The sequence below is a fragment of the Sorex fumeus genome, unplaced genomic scaffold, assembly GCF_029834395.1.
Source record: "Sorex fumeus unplaced genomic scaffold, SorFum_2.1 ptg000054l, whole genome shotgun sequence".
NCBI classification, from domain to species: Eukaryota; Metazoa; Chordata; class Mammalia; order Eulipotyphla; family Soricidae; genus Sorex; species Sorex fumeus.
The window spans coordinates 6407050-6422682 of NW_026606111.1; the positions used below are offsets into that span (position 1 = coordinate 6407050).

At 43.9% G+C, this 15633-nt stretch overlaps 1 protein-coding gene across 2 annotated transcripts in view; it reads right to left on the reverse strand.

Annotated features, from left to right (window-relative positions):
* Positions 1 to 15633, reverse strand: part of RNGTT (RNA guanylyltransferase and 5'-phosphatase) — a 245197-nt gene that overhangs the window by 213306 nt on the left and 16258 nt on the right. For both annotated transcript variants that reach the window (XM_056125214.1, XM_056125213.1), the window contains exons 3-5: positions 13188 to 13291; positions 13013 to 13101; positions 660 to 735 (exon numbers count right to left, since the gene is read on the reverse strand). In XM_056125214.1, coding sequence (XP_055981189.1) covers positions 660 to 735; positions 13013 to 13101; positions 13188 to 13291 — 269 coding nt within the window. The remainder of the gene's footprint in view (positions 1 to 659; positions 736 to 13012; positions 13102 to 13187; positions 13292 to 15633) is intronic.

The following is a 15633-nucleotide window of genomic DNA, read 5'->3' on the forward strand; positions in this document are numbered from 1 at the left end:
CAAACGCCCTACTGCTGTGCTATCGCTCCAGCCCGTATTCTAAGAGTATCCAGTAACTATTTCTTTTTCTTTTTTTAAGTACTATTAAAAATGGAAATACACAGGGAGCTAGGTCGTCCAAAGTTTGGGCCCAAGTTCAGTCCCCAACACTTATATGGACACCGAGTTCTGCTGGGCATCGTCATGGGGAATGCCAAGTGGGCTAGGACAGCCCTGGAGGTACACCATTGCGGGGACTCACAGCTCCAGGGCCTATGGCTCATCTGTCTAACCTGGGGGGATGAATATTTCAAGAAGGGACCATGGGACCCCGGAGCACTGCTTAGAAAAAAAAGAAAAGAGCAACAAAAATAGTAACTTTCTAAAGATGAATACACAAAGAAAATACTTTGATTATCCTGTAAGGTGTGTGTGGGGGGAAAATCTGGGAAAATTATACACATATGTGAGACCCAAAGGAATTCAACTCAAGTTGAACTAGCACAAAATACTAGGTAATGAATGGTATTCTAAAAATCATCAAGATCAGAAATGAAAGTCACTTAATTATATTAACGGCTTCATCAAAATGTTTCAGAATAAAATGCTAAACCTAGAAAAGGTTAACGAAAAACTGCAGACATTACTATGTCTCCTTCCATTATAACAAAAACAAATACCTCCAGTCCATCTTCTCCACCAAAAAGGCACATATGAGGAAACCAGTGCGATTGAAACCATGAGTACAATGAACACCTAAAAAATAGAGCAGTTTTTATTTAAAATTAATAAATCACTTCAGCGGTTCATTTTAAAACAAACTTGCAGTAAGAACTTTGCATCATTATATAAAATAACCACATTTTTAAAACTGTAACCCTCTCATAACTGAGTAATTTGACACTGTAGTTTATAATGTAATTTACAGCTCTAGCTAGAAATTTAAATGCAATATACTGATTTATTGGCTATCAATTGTGTTGAGTGCCTAAAGCTCTCTTTTATTTTACTTTTTTTTTTTTTTTTTTTTTTTTTGCTTTTTGGGTCACACCCAGCAATGCACAGGGGTTACTCCTGGCTCTTCACTCAAGAATTACTCCTGGCGGTACTCCGGGGACCATATGGGATGCTGGGAATCGAACCTGGGTCAGCCGCGTGCCAAGGCAAACGCCCTACCTGCTGAGCTATCGCTCCAGCTTCCAAAGCTCTCTTTTAAAACTAAAAGATTCCAAACACTTTAAATGAAGAAGATATTCTCATCAAACACACATTTAATTGACACCCACACAGGAACAGTCCTCCTGGTGACCAATGTCATGTGTTTGCAAGGTGAATGGTCAAGTCTAACAATCTAACAAAAAAAAAACCTAGAACAAAACAAAGAAATAAATGAAAATATAAACAAATCTGGAGGATTAACACTAGTTTAATGTTAGTGACAAAGTGGCCACAGAGTAACAGTGGGTGGGGCAATTTACCAGGCTAGATTCCAGCATCCCACAAGGTCCCCAAGCCCGCAAGGAGTGATTCCTGCGCACTGCCAGGTATGACCAAAGACTTAGAGGGGTGGGGGAAATGGCAACCAAAAAACCTTAAATACCTTAAATATGTGTGCGTGTGTGTGCGTGCGTGTATGTGTGAGTGCACACAGTATACTAAAAATAAGAATACTTGGAATGTTTTAGAAATCAACAGAATAGATACACAAACAAATCTCGAACCCAAGCAACTTGCTGCCGAGATGGCTCTGGACTTTGCAACAGGCCACTTTCACCGGGCCACTCCAGACGGAGGCAGGTGCCATCCTTCTACCTGCCCCCGAGGAATACCAGCGGCCACCATCTTCCATCTTCTAGAACTCAGCGAAAGCTCCAGGTACGGGTGGCGGTGGCAGCAAATGCCAGGCCTCACGGGACAGGGGAGGAGTCAGCCCTTATCCTTCCCCTTCTCACCGCCCTGATGAGACTCTGAGATGACACCCACATATGGCCACCATCTTCTTAAGCTCCTACATGGCCATGATCCAGAGACACACAAATGAATTTCGAACCCGAGCAACTTGCTGCAGTGATCTCTCCAGACCCTGATTATTAAAATTTTAGAATTCCTAGAGCACATAGCAGCGAGATGCTATCCATATCAAGCAATATATAACAAATTGCCTTTTCGGCAGGTATCAGTCAGTGGTGGTGGGACTGGTCTCAAAATATTGAAGGTAACCAAAGTAGAGAGAGTATTGTGCAAACTGTCTGCCAGGCAGGGGAAGGTGTGGAATGGGGGTCAGGGGGAGGGGGGTTACTGGATTTGGGTGGTGGAAAACATGCACTGGTAAAGGGATGGGTGTCTGATGATAGTATGATAGAAGTTCAAACATGAAAGCTTTGTAACTGTACCTCACAAAGAATCAATAATAAAAAGGGCAATGTTGATAACAGTTTAAAAAAAAAGAAGAAATCAATTGAATAAATCTTTACATTAGCTTGGTTTTTTTTTTTTTTTTTTTTTTGCTTTTTGAGTCATACCCTGCAATGTTCAGGGGGTTATTCCTGGCTCTGCACTCAGGAATTACTCCTGGCGGTTGCTGGAGGACCATATGGGATGCTAGGAATTGAACCCGGGCCAGCCTCATGCAAGGCAAACGCCCTACCCGCTGTACTATCACTCCAGCCCCTATATTAGCTTTTAATATTTCAAAATAAGGTATTTTCTTCAATTTTATTTTTTAGGATACATTCAAGATCCGTGTGGTTCTAACTCTCATGGTAACAGGGATGAGGAAAGGCAACTTGAAGAGACAGTTTTATGGTAGAATCTACAATCTGAGACGTGAATGACAGTCAACAGTGAATCAAAGTCCCTGTTTTCTAACTCGGTAACTACTGGGGCCAAAGAGCCATTTGCCAAGTTAGAGAAGAGCTCACATAGGTTTTCAATTCCTAGTAGCACTGAGCAAGTGACCCCTGAGCACAGAACCAGGCATAAGACCTAGCACTGCCAAGTGTAGACCCCAAACAAAAATTATTTCATTTTTTAATCACAAAACATTTTCAATCTCTCCAATTACAACATTCACTCCCAAAATATTTCTATACAACGTGTATTACTGGTCCTTATTTCATGTATGTGCTGATAATTTTTTAAACTAAAAATAATTAAGGTGTCTGATGTATCATCTGGCAACAAAAACTGACCTGGGGTGATACAAAGTCTACTTTTCCAACTTGGTGCTAATGAATATTCATAAGCTCATCTGTGAAAATATTAATGTATTTAAATGATGAAAATATATATTTAATTGCTGACTGCCCTCTAATGTTCATATTATCTCCCAATAATACATTCCACTAAAAAGATGCAGGTTCCTTAAGAGAAATAACTGACTCCTGGTCTAAAAGAAACATCATGCCAAAAAATAAGCAAATCATCAAAGATTAATGGAGTAATATAAAAGGTATAGAAACCAACATGAAGGAGCTCCCATTAACCTAGTATGGAGCAATTTGGCCCTTAAGAATTAATTGACTTAAATACATCAATTATATAAAAAGTTATGGTTCATACTCCAAAAGAATAAAATTAATCAGTCTCCGCTGGAGACTTCTGAGAAACCAACTCATTATTCTGAAAATTGATAAATGAAAGATTCAAACATTTTACTTGCCTTTCCATTACAAACTCCATTTAATAACCAAATTGTAGAGCTAAATTACTTCTTTACTAATTAAAGAATTCCAGCTAATAATTGAATAAATTAATCAGAAAAATCATCATTTTTGCATCTCCCCCCAGTGAAATACTAAATCAAGACAACTGTCATTAACAGATACTAAAATCATTAGTAGGGGCTGGAGAGATAGTACATCAGGTAAGGTTCTTGCCTGGCATGCAGCCAACCCAGGTTTGATCCCCAGGGATCCTTCTGAGCACCACCAGGAGTGATTCCTGAGTGCAGAGCCAGGAGTAGCCTCTGAGCACTGCAGGGTGTTGCCCAAAAACCAAAAAAATACAAAATAAAAATAATCAGGTAAAACACAATGAAGAACTTTATAACAGAACAAATCATTACCACCTAAACTCACTTTCATCTTAACCCCAAATAAACATTATGTGCTTCCTAATAAAATGTAAAAGGATACACACAGAACCATATTATGAAGTCTAAAACCTTAAACTGACAGCTTGAAGCACATGCTTTGTATACAGGACCCCAAGATCTGATCCCCAGTACCACATGGTCCCCGAACACTGCCAGGAATAACCTGCCTTGCACACAGCCAACACGGATTCAGTCCCCAGCACCCCATATGGTCCTCAAAGCTCCAACAGGAGTGATCCCTGGGAGGAGAAGGAGGAGAAAAAAGAGGAGGAAGAGAGACTGCTGTCAAGGATGTCATGAGATGTCTAGGATTAAACCCAGGGAACTAGAGCAATAGCACAGGGGATGGGGGGGGGGGAGGGGAGGAGGAGGAAGGAAGGAAGGAAGGAAGGAAGGAAGGAAGGAAGGAAGGCAGGCAGACAATGGAGGAAAAGGAACCCACTGGTGAAGAGATCTGCTTAGTATTACAGCATTACTATAAGCAGAAATGACGATGCTAAGAGATGCTAAGATAGTGCAGAAATAACTTTCCACAAAATCAGTGGCCTTCCATAAGCAGGTGAAAGAACTGCTCTACTGGCAAGAAATGAGCTGGGGCGGGGGGGGGGGGGGGAGCACGGGACCACAGGGGATACAACCAAGGGTCTTGATGTTTAAGCTAACTGCAGCTAAGTTACTGCTCCATCACTTCAGGGGGCTCAGAGTTTGGGCCACAATGCAAGGACAGAGAACTCTAACCTGTGGCAGGAATAAAGGTCAGGAGTGACTGCGGAGGCAGAGGAGCACAGAGCTCATGCTGTGGGCTATTCCTCTCCAAACACACCCCTTTCCCAGCAACACTTTAAGTCAAGCAGTTTCCCATCTCCTCATAACCTACATCCTTCCTCTCTGCAGCAAGATCATAGAACAAAGCCTGAGCACCACCTGCAGTAAAACAAAAGAAGCCAGCACAGATGGAGAAACAGAAAAATTCATGAGGTAACCTTTGTGAAAATCAGATGCACTTCTGAAAGAAAATGCCAAGTGCCCAGGGGGCAGTCAGAAAGACACAGAATTGGAGGAGGAAACAAAGACAAGAGCAGAAGCAACATAAAACATAACAACAACAGGGAATCTTGAGCTGGTGAAAAAGCTCAGCAGGTTGGATGGAGTAGACATGCTTTGCTAACGGGAGGTCAGGGTTCAATTCCCAGCACCTACTAGGCGGAACAAAGAAAAAGGTTTTCGCGTCTCTTAATTACTTGAAACCAAGTTATTAATTACTCCTAACCAAGTGATTTGTTTATTTTCATCTCTTTTGTTAATTTTCATTGCTTTTCTATTATGGAATGCTTCTACTGCCTGTTAAATTTTAAGATCTCATTCCACATGGGGCTGGAGCGATAGCACAGCGGGTAGGGCATTTGCCTTGCATGCGGCCGACAAGATCCACTTGAGTTCAATTTCTCCGCCCCTCTCGGAGAGCCCAGCAAGCTTACCGGGAGTATCTTGCCCCCACGGCAGAGCCTGGCAAGTTACCCGTGATGTATTCCATATGCCAAACACAGTAACAAGTCTCACAATGTTACTGGGCCCGCTCAAGTAATCTGATGAATAACAGGAGGACAGTGACATTCCACATGAGAATAAAAACATTACGTTGTGCTTCAATATTTGCTTCAATTTGTCATTATTTCTCTACTTTTTATAAACAGACTTTTTTTTTTCATTTTTATACGATCAATCTGAAAATCAGGCTAGCAACTAACCACTTTCATTGTTGCTTCTTTGGATTTTTTTTAGGGGGGCGTTGTTTTGGGGGGTTTATTTGTTTTTACGCTCAGGGGTTACTCCTGGCTCTGTACTAAGTAATTACTCCTAGCAGCACTCGAGGGACTGCTGTCAAGAATGTCATGAGATATCAAGGATTGAACCCAGGGGCTGGAGCAATAGCATAGCGGGTAGGTAGGGCATTTGCCTTGCATGCAGCCAACCCAGGTTTGATTCCCAGCATCCCATATAGTCGCCTGAGCACTGCCAGGGGTAATTCCTGAGTGCAGAGCCAGGAGTAACCCCTGTGTATCGCCAGGTGTGACTCAAAAAGCACACATACAAAAAAAGGATTGAACCCAGGTTAGCCACAGCAAGGCAAGCACCCTACCAGCTATACTATCTCTCCAGCCTCTTATCTTTTACAACAGAACTGTTCTTTTCATTTTTGTAAGATCAGCCTGGAAACCAGTCTAGCAACTAACAAGGATTTGGACTCAGCAATCAGAAATTCAATTAAAAACATGACAGGAACTGGACCGGAGCAGTAATAAAGCAGGTAGGGCACTTGTCTTGCACCCGCCGATCTGGGTTCAAGCCCTGGCATCCCATATGATCCCCCCAAACCATCCAGGAGTAGCTCCAGAGTGGAGAGCCAGGAGTAACCCCTGAGCATAAACAGGTGTGGCAAAAAAAAAAAAAAAAATCATGACAGGGTCCGCAGGTAACTAACTCAAAGGGCTATGCCAGTCTGGGTTCCAGCTCTCGCTTCACCTTGTCACCAGATCACCAGGGGGCATGAGGCTGAGGCTAGCCTCTGGGCACCACTGGATGTGGCCAAAAAAAAGTCTTTGGAAAACTACTACTCTAAATCTCAGGGACTTCAGTGACTTAGTTTTAGGGATTACATTCATTCTTTTTTTTTTTTTGCTTTTTGGGTCACACCCAGCGATGCACAGGGGTTACTCCTGGTTCATGCACTCAGGAATTACTCCTGGCTGTGCTCGGGGAACCATATGGGATGCTGGGAATCGAACCTGGGTCGGGCCATATGCAAGGCAAACGCCCTACCCGCTGTGCTATCATTCCAGGCCCCTACCTTCATTCTTTTTTCTTCTTTTATAGTTCCCATGTCTAACCAGGAATATCATTCATTAATACAAGATGTTAATTTTTTTTTCAGCTTTTCATTAGTGAATCACCGTGGGGTACAGTTTCAGACTTACAAAATTCCATGCTTGCATTTCAGTCATACAATGGTCGAGTACCCATCCCTCCATCAGTGCCCATTTCCCACTACCAATGGTCCCAGCATTCCTCCCACCAGCCCCACCCTGTCCCCTCCACCCCACCCAGCCTCTGTGGCAGGGCATTCCCTTTTGTTCTCTCTCCTTTTGGGTGTTGTGGCTTGCAGAGAGGTATTAAATGGCCATCATGTTCGGTCTATAGTCCACTCTCAGTTCGCATCTCCCATCCCAAGCAGGCCCTCCTAGCACCCTTTACTTGGTGGTCCCTTCTCTATCTGAGCAGCACTTTTCCCAGTATGAGAAGAAACTTTGGTACATCTACACAATGGAATACTATACAGATGTTAGAAAAGATGAAGCCATGACATTTGCATATAGGTCAATCAACATGGAAAGCATCATGTTAAGTGACATGTGTCAGAAAGAGAGGCACAGACATAGAAAGACTGTACTCATTTGTGGAATATAAAGTAACAGAATGGGAGACTAACACCCAAGAACAGTACAGGTAAGTGCCAGGAGGATTACTCCACAGCTTAGAAGATGTTACTATTGTCACCAACACACATTTTAATGTTAAGTTTCCATAAAAATCACATTAAGACACTGCTTCAAAAAGCTAAATTCGGAATCAGAGCAACAGTACAGCAGGTAGGGAATTTGCCTTGCATGCAGGCCAGGCTCAACCCCTGGCTCCCCATGTGGTCCCCCAAACACCACCAGGAATAATCCCTGAGCGCACCGCCAGAAATAAGCCCTGGGCACTTATTTCTGAATTTTGGGTCACACACTGCGGGGTGTGACCCAAAATTCAAACCAGCAAACAAGGCAGGGGGAAAAAGCCAGATTCCTAGACTACACTCCCAGAGTTGTTTGGTTTGGGCAGGAGAAATCTCCCAAGGGTTCTCAGGTCATATGTGGTCCAAAATATAACAGAAAAAAAAAAAAAGGTTCAGGACCCCAGGCCAGACATAATAACCAAAAATTCTGGAGCCTCCTTCCCGCGGTTCAGTCAACATAGTGGCGGTTCAACACCAGGGTCTGAGGAGGCGGTGCTGGGGAAAGGCTGGGCCACAAAAGCAGAGCTCAGGGTTCGAGGTCGCCAGGGTTGCACTCAACGGTGGGGACCGGGGGATGCCAGAGAGCAAACTGGGGCAGCTGTGTGTGAAGGGAGAGCCTTATACCCTGTACTAGCTCTCTGGTCCCAACACCCAGGATTTTTGATTATGTAAGTCTGGAATGGGAACCCCAAGTTTTTTGTTTGGGTTTCTTTTTTGGGGGGAGGGGGTAGGAAGTGGGAGAGGGGGTGCCTACTTGAGCCATGAGTAGAGGTAACTACCTCTTCTATGGCTGAGGCATGTCCTCGAAGGTACTCAGAGGATCATGCAGTGCCAGGGATCACACCCAGGTCTCCGTGCATGCAAAGTTCACAGCTCATTGAGCTCACCCCCAGCTCCTCAAACACATTTATAATAAGCGACTTCAGATAAGCCAGACCAGGTAGTACAAAACACTGAATGTAAATATTTGTGGGTGTGATGAATGACTCAAGAGGGCCAGAGTAACAGGCCTCTGAGTATTAGCGGCAGCAAATGATTCCCAAGCACCACCAGATGTGACACCCCCAAAACAAACAAAAAATTCTCTCCCACATTTTCTCTATTTCTAAAATTTTCGGGATCAGAGAGATAGTACAGCATTTGCCTTGCATGCAGCTGACCCAAGGTCAATTCCCAGCACCTTATATGGTCCCCCCAAAGCCCACCAGAGTGACCCCTGAGAGCAAATCCCTGAACACTGCCAGGTGTGCTCCAAAAACAAACAAAACAAAGCAAAACAAAAAGTTCTCCAATCTTTATTTCCCTCTTTATTTTGTTGTTGTTGTTGGCTTCTGGCAGTGCTGGGGGCTACTCTTGGTTCTGTGTTCCAAGAGTGCTCTGGAAAACTGGATCCAACAAAGCCCCCCCACACACCCCCCAAAAAACACACATGTTCAGCGCACTCTGCTCTCTCTCCCAGTCCCTATATTTTCTCGTATACTATTGATATCATTGTATTTTTCTTTTGGTTTTCTTGGGGGGGGGGCCTCACACCCGGTGATGCTCAGGGGTTACTCCTGGTTCTGCACTCAGTAATCACTGACCACATGGGATGCCAGGGATCTAACCCAGGGGTCGGCTGTACTATCGCTCCGGCCCCACTTAACAACATTTTAAAGTCTCTTAACTTAAAATATATTTTGTTTTCATTTTTTATAATTTTATTTATTGAATCACCGTGAGAGCAGTTACAAAGCTTTTGGGTTTAAGTCTTGGTCATACAATGAAACACCCATACCTTCACCAGTGCCCATTCTCCACCACCAAAAACCCCAGTATACCCCCATCCCACACCCTCCCCCTACCTGTGGGGCAGATGATTTCCACATTACTCTCTCTCTACTTTGATCACATTCAATATTTCAACACCAGACCCACCATTATTATTTCAGATTTTACCCCAACTCTCAGATCTGCTGAAAAGGTAACAGTAGACAATTTGTGTTCTATTGTTGGTTATGAATAACATATGATGTCACGTGGCTGCAGTAGAGCCATGTGATTTTGAAATTCCGAAATTTTAACACTTAAATCTGGAGGGATTTCTGCCAAAACTCACTGGGTTTCGAGATTCGCTCCTGAGTCTCTGGGATCATGGCCATTGAGCAGCTTGATCAGGAGCCAGAGAGGCCGTTCATGGGCAATGACTTGGGGTCTCGTTGGGACGGGGAGACCAGCACCGGCTCCACCCCCATCCTGTGAGGCCCAACAAGTTTTGTCACTGCGGGCCCAGACCTGACTGTCCAATGGCCTCTAGAGGATGACGGCCACTGAGCTGCCAAGGGGGAGCAGGCGGAGGGACAGAACCCTTTCCCCCCTTGGGTGGTCCAGCAACAGTAACCTACTGCGGGGTCCGGACGCATTTCTGCCAAAAGCCGCTGGGTTTTGAGATTTGTTTCTGAGTCTCTGGGATCAAGGCCGTTAAGCAACTTGATCAGGAGCCAGAGAGGCCGTTTGTGGGCGATGACTTGGGGTCTCGCTGGGGTGGGGAGGACAGGCCCGGCTCTCCCCCATCCCATGAGGCCCAACAAGTTTCGTCACTGCAGACCCAAGCCTGACTGTCCAATGGCCTCTGGAGGATGACAGTCACCAAGCCGCCAAGGTGGAGCAGGCAGAGTGACAACACCCTTTCCTCCCTGGGGTGGCCCAGTGACAGTAACGTACTATGGGGTCTGGACACATTTCTGCCAAAAGCCACTGGGTTTTGAAATTTGTTTCTGAGTTTCTGGGATCATGGCCATTAATAAACAGCTTGATCAGGAGCCAGAGAGGCCGTTCGTGGGTGATGACTTGGGGTCTTGTTGGGGTGGGGAGGACAGGACTGGCTCCACCTCCAACCTGTGAGGCCCTGCATCTCGTCACTGGGGGCCCAAACCTAACTGTACAGTGGTCTCTGAAAGATGGCAGCCACTGGGTCACAAGGGAGAACAGGCCAAAGCACGAAAACTATTCCATCTGGGTTGGCCCAGCACCTGTAACCTACTGCAGGGACTAGACGCATTTCTGCCAAAAGCCACTGCATTTCGAGATTTGTTTCTGAGTCTCTGGCATCATGGCCATTAAGCAGTTCAATCAGGAACCAGAGAGGCCATGCCTCCAATTATATAGCTGAGCCGGAGGTGGTCTGTGGGTGTGTTTCCCACATACCTAACTTTTGGCCGTTTACTTTCTTGGTAAACTTTGCCCCAAGTTTTTGGGGTCTGGCAAAAAGTACAGCAGCAAATTTTGGGTATCTGGAAGTCTGAAGGCGCCATCAGGCTGCTGGTGCACTCGCCTCACAGGTACAGACTGACCTGCTGGTGGCAACATACCCACCCTTAAAATATATTTTAAACTGTCAATACCGTTTATTGAATAACCACCTCTTTTCCCCCTAACATTTTATTGTTGCTGAGGGGGAGGGGTGCATAACCAGCAGTATTCAAGGTCTATCCCAACCTGATGACCACCCAGTGGTACCCAGGGGTCTGATCCCCAGGTTGAACATGGGTATCCTGCACACAAGGGAAAAGGTTTTTGCTTTTTGCCAGAGAAAATACAATGACAAAGCTTTAAGATGTCAGAACAAATGCTCAGACTTATGAATTGCAGGGCCAGGGAGATAGGCCAGCAGGTAAGGCACTTGCCCTGTACGCAGTTGACCCAAGTTCAGTCCCTGGCCCCCCGAGCCCCCGCAAAACCAGTCCCTGAGTGCAGAGCCAGGAGTGAGCCCTGAACACCACCAGGTGTGGACTAACACAAGAACCAAATAAACACAATCCCTATGATAAGGTCCAGAGAGAGACGGCTCAGTGGGCCAAGCACAGGCTTTGCATTCAGGAATCCTAAATTCAATCCAGCAAGGTCCCACCACACAGAGAAGAAAGCATCCCTTCACTGCTGAGGAAGGCCCAAAAATCATCCCATGAATGAAAACTTAAAAGCTGAAAATAACTCACATGTCATTTTCAGACAATTATTTTTCACACGTTGTTTTCTTGCCTGGTGTAGCTCCCTTGCCCACAGTCCATGCTACACTACAAGCTCCAGAAAAATAGAAACTTTTTCCCTAGTTTTTTTTCCTCCTAATACGGTCCAAGAACTATGCCTGGCAACGTGTAACAATAAATAAATGGTGACAAGCCAAGAACTCAAGTGTGAGACCTTAGAGTTGATCCTTGCTGGCACTACCAAAAATTAAATAAATGCTTGCTTAAAAAATTGTTTTTAATTATAAAAAATTAAATTTTAAAAAACTGGCCATTAGGGCTGGAGCGATAGCACAGCGGGTAGGGAATATGCCCTGCACGCAGCTGCCCCGGGTTCAATTTACAGCATCCCATATGGTCCCCCAAGCACAGCCAGGAGTAACCCCTGTGCAACACCAGGTGTGACCCAAAAAGAAAATAGAAAAAAAAAAAACTGGCCATGACACTGCCTAACAACAGGGATTCATTCTGAGCAAGTTGCAACTATTTAAATCTATACATCCTCTACTGAACATCTTGAACATCTATGCTACATGACACAGCACACTGGGACCACCCTCTTATACACAATCTGCCTTAACTGAAACCACAATAAGGAATGCTTACAAGGATGGAATATGGCTCAAACGGACAGAGCATATGCTCGGGTTCAAGTCACTCCCCAGCACCGCACAGCCCCCCAACCCCTCTCAGCATGTGCTCCACCCCTTCGGCCATATCTCCTATATTACCTACATTCCAATAACCAGAGGTATAACTATTTTTTTTTAATTTTTAACAAATAAGAAATGCTGAACTGGGACTGGAGCGATAGCATAGTGGGTAGGTCATTTGCCTTGCATGCGGCCAGCCCGGGTTCGATTCCCAGGATCCCATATGGTCCCCTGAGCACCTCCAGGAGTAATTCCTGAGTGCAGAACCAGGAATAACCCCTGAGCATCGCCGGGTGTGGCCCAAAAAGCAAAACAAACAAACAAACAAAAAGAAAAAGAAATGCTGAACTATATGTTTAGGGTGGAATGCTACACTGTAGCAAAACCTGAATAATTATGAAATCATTGATCGCTTCAAATCCAATACTGAAGCAAAAAATTTTAAATAGTGATACAGTACAAAATTCATATCTGTAGAAAACACGTCAGTAAATATGCAGTGCTTAAGGTGGTTTCACAACCTAAAGGGGGCAATCACTGAAAACCATTAAAATTTCAAAAATATATTTTACAGTTCACAAAAGTCACTCTTTAGTAAACAATGTTTGGTGCTCATTTTATTAAAAGAAAAAACTTACCAATCAACGTACTTGCAAAAGAAATGATGGAAGCCCAATTACAACATCAAATACTGGACAGTAATAAGGAAAGTCAAACATACCTATAAGTTCAGGTGGGTTTCTTTCATTAAACCGCTCACACAGACGAATGAATGTCTCAGTATTCTCAATAGTAGGGCATTCACCATGTCTAGTAATATGGAAACATTTTTTTTTAAAGAGATTAAAAATTCCAACGAAAGACTTTAACATTAAAAAGTCTAATACACAACTTACCCTTTACACTGAAGTTTTATATATTTGATTCCTTCTTTTTCTATATCATTTCTGTCATAGAATCTTGAAGTATTTGTCAGATCCACCAACAAGCCCATTTTAACCTTAAAAAAAGGGGTGATCAAGTAGTAACTGAATTTGTCCCAAAAGATGTGAACTAAATGGTAAATTCATCCAACTACACTAAAGGAGATTATATGTTCTCTTTTGCCAATAACTATTGACAAAGAAATAAGCACTTACCCAAATCTTAATCAAAGGCACTAGAAAAAAAAAATTAACCTGCAAACTAATGAAGAACCAAGAATGTAGGCTAATGGTCATCACAAAAATCTACCTAAAAAAAAAAAAAATCTACCTAAAAAACAAAAGAAAAACTGACATAGTTTTCTGCATCTGCCTTTCAACCTTCAAGTTGTTAAGTAACAGATCAGAATAGGTTCAGCATCTATCTGAAATATGCCCTAACCCCAACTCTAGGTACCCATCAAGTCAGTCTACACATTCATTACTACATTGGGTAAGGCAGAGAAATTACCAAATTAGCAGCATATAGTGCAAAGAGTATGGACAGTGCAAATTCCCTCACTAATTCTCTGGTAAAGAAAATTACATATGGTCCTACTGTGTATCTTGTTGGAGACTTAATTCCATCTCTCAACCAGTTTTTCTTCCTGTACTGGAACAAAATACATTACTTCTGCTGAGCACCAACTCAAAACAATAGGCTTGCATTCAGGGGCCAAGAGGTGTGAAAATAACTGGAATAACATTTGGCCTAGCAAAACAGTCTTGACCAGAAATGTACAACAACAATGAGTCCAGTAAAAATAAGTTAATTCTCACAACTTTCACCTCATTCTGAATTAAATGCTCTCAGGAAAGAATGGAGGGGAGGGGGAGGAGGGAGAATCTGTATCTTTTTTTGTTTGTTTTGGGGCCACATCTGGTGGTGCTCAGGTTTTTTTACTCCTGGCTCTGCACTAAGGAATCACTCCTGGTGGTGCTTAGAGGACCACAGGGATGCCAGGGATCAAACCCAGGTCAGCTGCATAGAAGGCAAGTACCTTACCCACTACACATTCTTTATCTCTCCAGTTCCCCAAAAACCTGTACTTTTTTTTATTAAATAATCATTTTTCTCTCTTTTGTTGTTATTGATATTATTGATTTCCTACTGCTGGATCTGTAAAAATGCTAGTTTTTATATGATCTGACTCCATTATTATAGGCAGTCTTTCCCAAAGTGAGTTGTTTTACAGAAATGGAAGAGCTCTATAATCAACATCGCAAATGCATACACTTGATCAAACTGCACAAAATTATAAACATGTAAATGCATACAGAAACTGGTTTTTATAAACTAAGTTAAATCTAGTTAACAATGTGTTCCAAGGCCAGAGCGAGAGCACAGTGGGTAGGGCATTTGCCTTGCATGCTGCCGACCAGGGTTGATCCCATATGGTCCCCAAGCACTGCCAAGAGTAATACCTGAGTGCAGAGCCAGGTGTAACCCCTGAGCATCGCAGGGTATGACCCAAAAAGCAAAAAAAAAAAAAAAAAACCCAGTGTGCTCTAATGCCAACTTCCTATTTTTTTTGTGTGAGGAGAGGAGGAATTTGAGCCACACCCAATGGTGCTCATGAGTCATGATGCTCAGGGGTCATATGTGGTGCCAGGATGCAAGCAGAGTTGACCACATACAAGGCAAGCACCTAGCCTCCTGTAAGTCGGCTAACCGACTTACTGCTTTTAATATTAAGGTAAAGGTAAAGACCCTCCCGTTGATCCTCGATTTGCTCGAGCGGGCCCAGTAACGTCTCCATTGGAGACTTTGTTGTTACTGTGTCTGGCATATCGAATACTCTCGGTAGCTTGCCGGGCTCTCCGAGAGGGGCGGAGGAATCGAACTCGGGTCGACCATGTTGGCCGCTTGTAAGGCAAACGCCCTACCCGCTGTGCTATCGCTCCAGCCCTTTTTATTAAACTATAATTATATAAGATACCACCACTAAGAATAGTTGAGGGAAGGGTTCACAGAACACAACATACAGTTCTGGCAACTCTCTTTGAGCTGCTATTTCAAAATATATTTACAATTTTTAGCTAGGGATGGAGATGGTACAGCAGGTAGGGTGCCTGCCTTGCACATGGCCAACTTGGTTGGATCCCCAGCACCACATACAGTCCCCCAAGCACCACCTGGAGTAATCCCTAAGCAGAGAGCTAGGATTATGCCCTGCGCACCACTGGATGTGGGGGGGTGGGGGGGGGACCTTAAGCCATTGTCTCTGGAAAGAGTACAGGAAGAATACAGGGATGAAGGCCCTTGCCTGGTCATGCAGCCAGTTCTGATTCTATCCCCACACTGCAGATGGTCCTCCAAGTATCACAGGAGTGATCCGTGCACAGAGTCAGGAGTAAGCCCTGATCACTTTCGTGTCTG